At 28.8% G+C, this 3,320-nt stretch overlaps 1 protein-coding gene across 1 annotated transcript in view; it reads left to right on the top strand.

Annotated features, from left to right (window-relative positions):
• The window catches only part of LOC108577694 (BTB/POZ domain-containing adapter for CUL3-mediated RhoA degradation protein 3), a 1,588-nt gene extending 535 nt beyond the window's left edge, over nt 1-1,053 (top strand). The window contains exons 2-4 of the mRNA XM_017940885.1: nt 55-367; nt 448-646; nt 781-1,053. Of these exons, the coding sequence (XP_017796374.1) occupies nt 55-367; nt 448-646; nt 781-984 (716 nt within the window). The 3' untranslated portion in view covers nt 985-1,053. The remainder of the gene's footprint in view (nt 1-54; nt 368-447; nt 647-780) is intronic.
• Nucleotides 1,054-3,320: the final 2,267 nt, after the last annotated feature.

Genomic DNA, 3,320 nt, shown 5'->3' with positions numbered 1-3,320 from the left:
AATATGTAATTATTATATTTTTATTTACTTTAACAATATAAATTTCATTCAAAGGGTGGATATTAATAGACAGATGTGGAAAACATTTTGGAACAATCTTAAATTTCTTAAGAGATGGTTCAGTCCCATTGCCAGAAAGTACAAAAGAGATGGCAGAATTGCTTGCGGAAGCAAAGTATTATTGTATCACTGAACTAGCTGAATCTTGTGAACAAGCACTTCTTCGAAAGGAAAGAGAAGCAGAACCTATTTGTAGAATTCCACTTATAACTTCTCAAAAAGAAGAACAATTATTAATTAGTAGTACTACTAAGCCAGTAGTAAAACTACTTGTTAATAGGCACAATAACAAATATTCATATACAAGGTGGTAATACCTGTTTCATAGAAATTGCAGTATGCAATGAAACAAAGAACAAATAAATATAAAAAGCCTTGTCTTTACAGTACATCAGATGACAATCTATTAAAAAACATAGAATTGTTCGACAAAATGTCCCTTAGATTTGGTCGTAGAGTACTATTTATTAAAGATGTAATTGGCTCCAGTGAAATTTGTTGTTGGACATTTTATGGTCATGGCCGTAAAGTTGCTGAAGTTTGTTGCCACTCTATTGTATATGCAACTGACAAGAAGCACACAAAGGTAATATCTAATATATACATGCACTACATTTGATTATATACATCTATGATTCTAGACACATATTATGCAAAGTAACTTAAATCCAACTTGAAGAGAAAGTAAAGAAAAATAAACATTTGATTCATAATATATAGGTTGAGTTTCCAGAGGCAAGAATTTATGAAGAAACATTAAATATTTTATTATATGAACATCGAAATGGTCCTGACCAAGAATTAATGCAAGCAACATCGTCGCGTGGTGCAGTTAGTGGTGCACCACCTTGCACATCAGATGAAGAAGAGGGTGAACGTTCAGGTTTGGCTCGCCTACGTTCCAACAAACAAAACACCAACTGACCCAACCTTGCCCATCTTACCCCTCCTAATTCAGCAATTTTCGCCCTTAAGACGCGAGCCAATATAAAGTAAGACCCATTAAATAAAAGACATAAACAAAACTTTATATGTATATACACGTGTATACACATATGTACACGCGCGCACGTGTGGGTACATATGTATATGTGTGTGTGTGCGCGCGCGTGTGTATGTGTTTCTCATTCTCTCGTTCAAAATGTATGAACAATATAATTAGAGTTGGTTATATGATAAATTACCACTAAGTTTCATGTTACATTCTTCTACTTTCTTTATATACAGGGTGAATCAAGATGGGTTATGTCTTTTGTTTGATTAGAGGTAGAAAAAAGTTGTAGAAGAGAAAGTTGAATACCTTCACTTTTTTCGTAAGTGCTGCACTTAAAAAGAGCAGATGCACTTTCTTTTAAATACAACTACATATTTTTTTAAACGTACATTGGCTCTTTGGGACATTCCATGTATAAAAGTATTATGGTATAATGCTAGAAAAATGAATACTGCGTGAGATATTTCGAATTTTTGATAAACCATATGTAAGTGATGACGGAACGTTCGAATACATTGAACAAGGTGTACGCCTTATTGATCATATAAAATATCTCAGGAAGTATTAATTTCTCTAACATTATACCCTAATACTTTTGTACGCGTAATGTTCTGAAGAGTCGACCTACGTAAAAAAAAAATAAGCAGTTCCAATAAAAAAATTTGCATCTGCTTTCTTTAGATGCACCGTTGTACTTACGCAAAATGTGAAGCCGTAGGGAAACAAATCTTACACCATTCAATTTTCTCAACTTTTTTCCATCTATAACCAAAGAAGAAATATAACCTGTTCCAATTGCTCATTGTGTATATCTGTATATCTTTATTATTGCACATATCTGTGATTATTTACAGATGTTTTAATTTAGAATAGAATGAAATATTCGTCTTGGATTTATTCATATTAATAGTGTAGGATGTAGAGCTACATAAAAATGTAAAAATACATTTTCTAATACCTTATTTTTAAGGAACTAGAGATACAAGTACTATTCATGTGCCAAATATTTGTGTCAAGTAAAGTAAAGTAAAGTAAAGTAAAAATAAGTTAAGTTGCCATTCTATGACTGATGGAATTATTTACGATCATTCTATAACAACTTTTAAGCAGTTATTTAGAGTAATAAAATTCATACAAAACTTGGACAGCATAGGATTGCATTGTTACCTGTTAAAAGTACTACAGCTACTGCTGAAACTATTAGTACTAGTACTGCTACTACTATTACTACTACTACTACTACTACTACTATTATTATTATTATTGTTATATTATTCTCATTAGCATTATTATTGTTATTGTTATTATAATTATTACTATTATGATCACTATCATTATTACTTTCATAATTATAAATTCGATATATTTATATTCCTTTTTTACAGAACAGAATTCTGTGTGTCAATAAATTAATAAAATACAATATGTTTGCTTGCATTTTTCAACTTAAAAATTCTATGAAACTGCTTAAAGGATGATGTGGAGTAAGCACTGCCAATAAAATAATTACAAAAATTATACAAAACTGCTTGATATAAGTTAAAAATTAATTCAAACTTTACTTAATTTATCCGTTTTGAAATTGCAAATATTGTTCCTTTATTGTGAAAAAGACAGTCATTTTTATAAACATGTAAGCTTTATATTAATGTCTGTATATCATTCCAAAACATGGTACATTTTTCACATATTAATTCTTTCTACTTTAATTACAGACTTCAACTTATAAAAACAAGTATATTAAATGAAAATTTTTATATAAATAATATTTGTTATTCTTTATCTTACAAAATTTTTAGGTTTCATATTCGTATGCCTCTCGGTCTCTCGAATATAAGACGTTATCTATATTATTGCATTATACTAATATGAACAAAAAAAAACAAGAAATATCACCACACAAAACAGTTTAAATTACTATATGTAAAGTAAAAGTTTTCGAAATACATACTGAATGTTCATATTTTGTATTTATTATAAACTGCTAGAGTTAATAAAATAATGTAATATGTAAATTAAACTAGAATATATACTATATTAATCAAAACATCATTGATTGAATTTTTGAACCTCACATTAGAACACAGTTTTAATACCTGTTTTGTCAGGTAAAACACACAGAAGCTAAAACATTAGTTCAAATGTCATGTTTTCATATATAAAATAAATAAAATTAACCATTGTCAAAAATGAATCAAGAATTGTATCAATCATTTATATTTTCTTTTAGGAAACTAGTACATTCTATCAACAAAATTTGTAATTT

Source organism: Habropoda laboriosa, unplaced genomic scaffold (genome assembly GCF_001263275.1).
Source record: "Habropoda laboriosa isolate 0110345459 unplaced genomic scaffold, ASM126327v1 scaffold786, whole genome shotgun sequence".
NCBI lineage: Eukaryota > Metazoa > Arthropoda > Insecta > Hymenoptera > Apidae > Habropoda > Habropoda laboriosa.
This window is presented reverse-complemented; position numbering and strand designations above follow the sequence as displayed.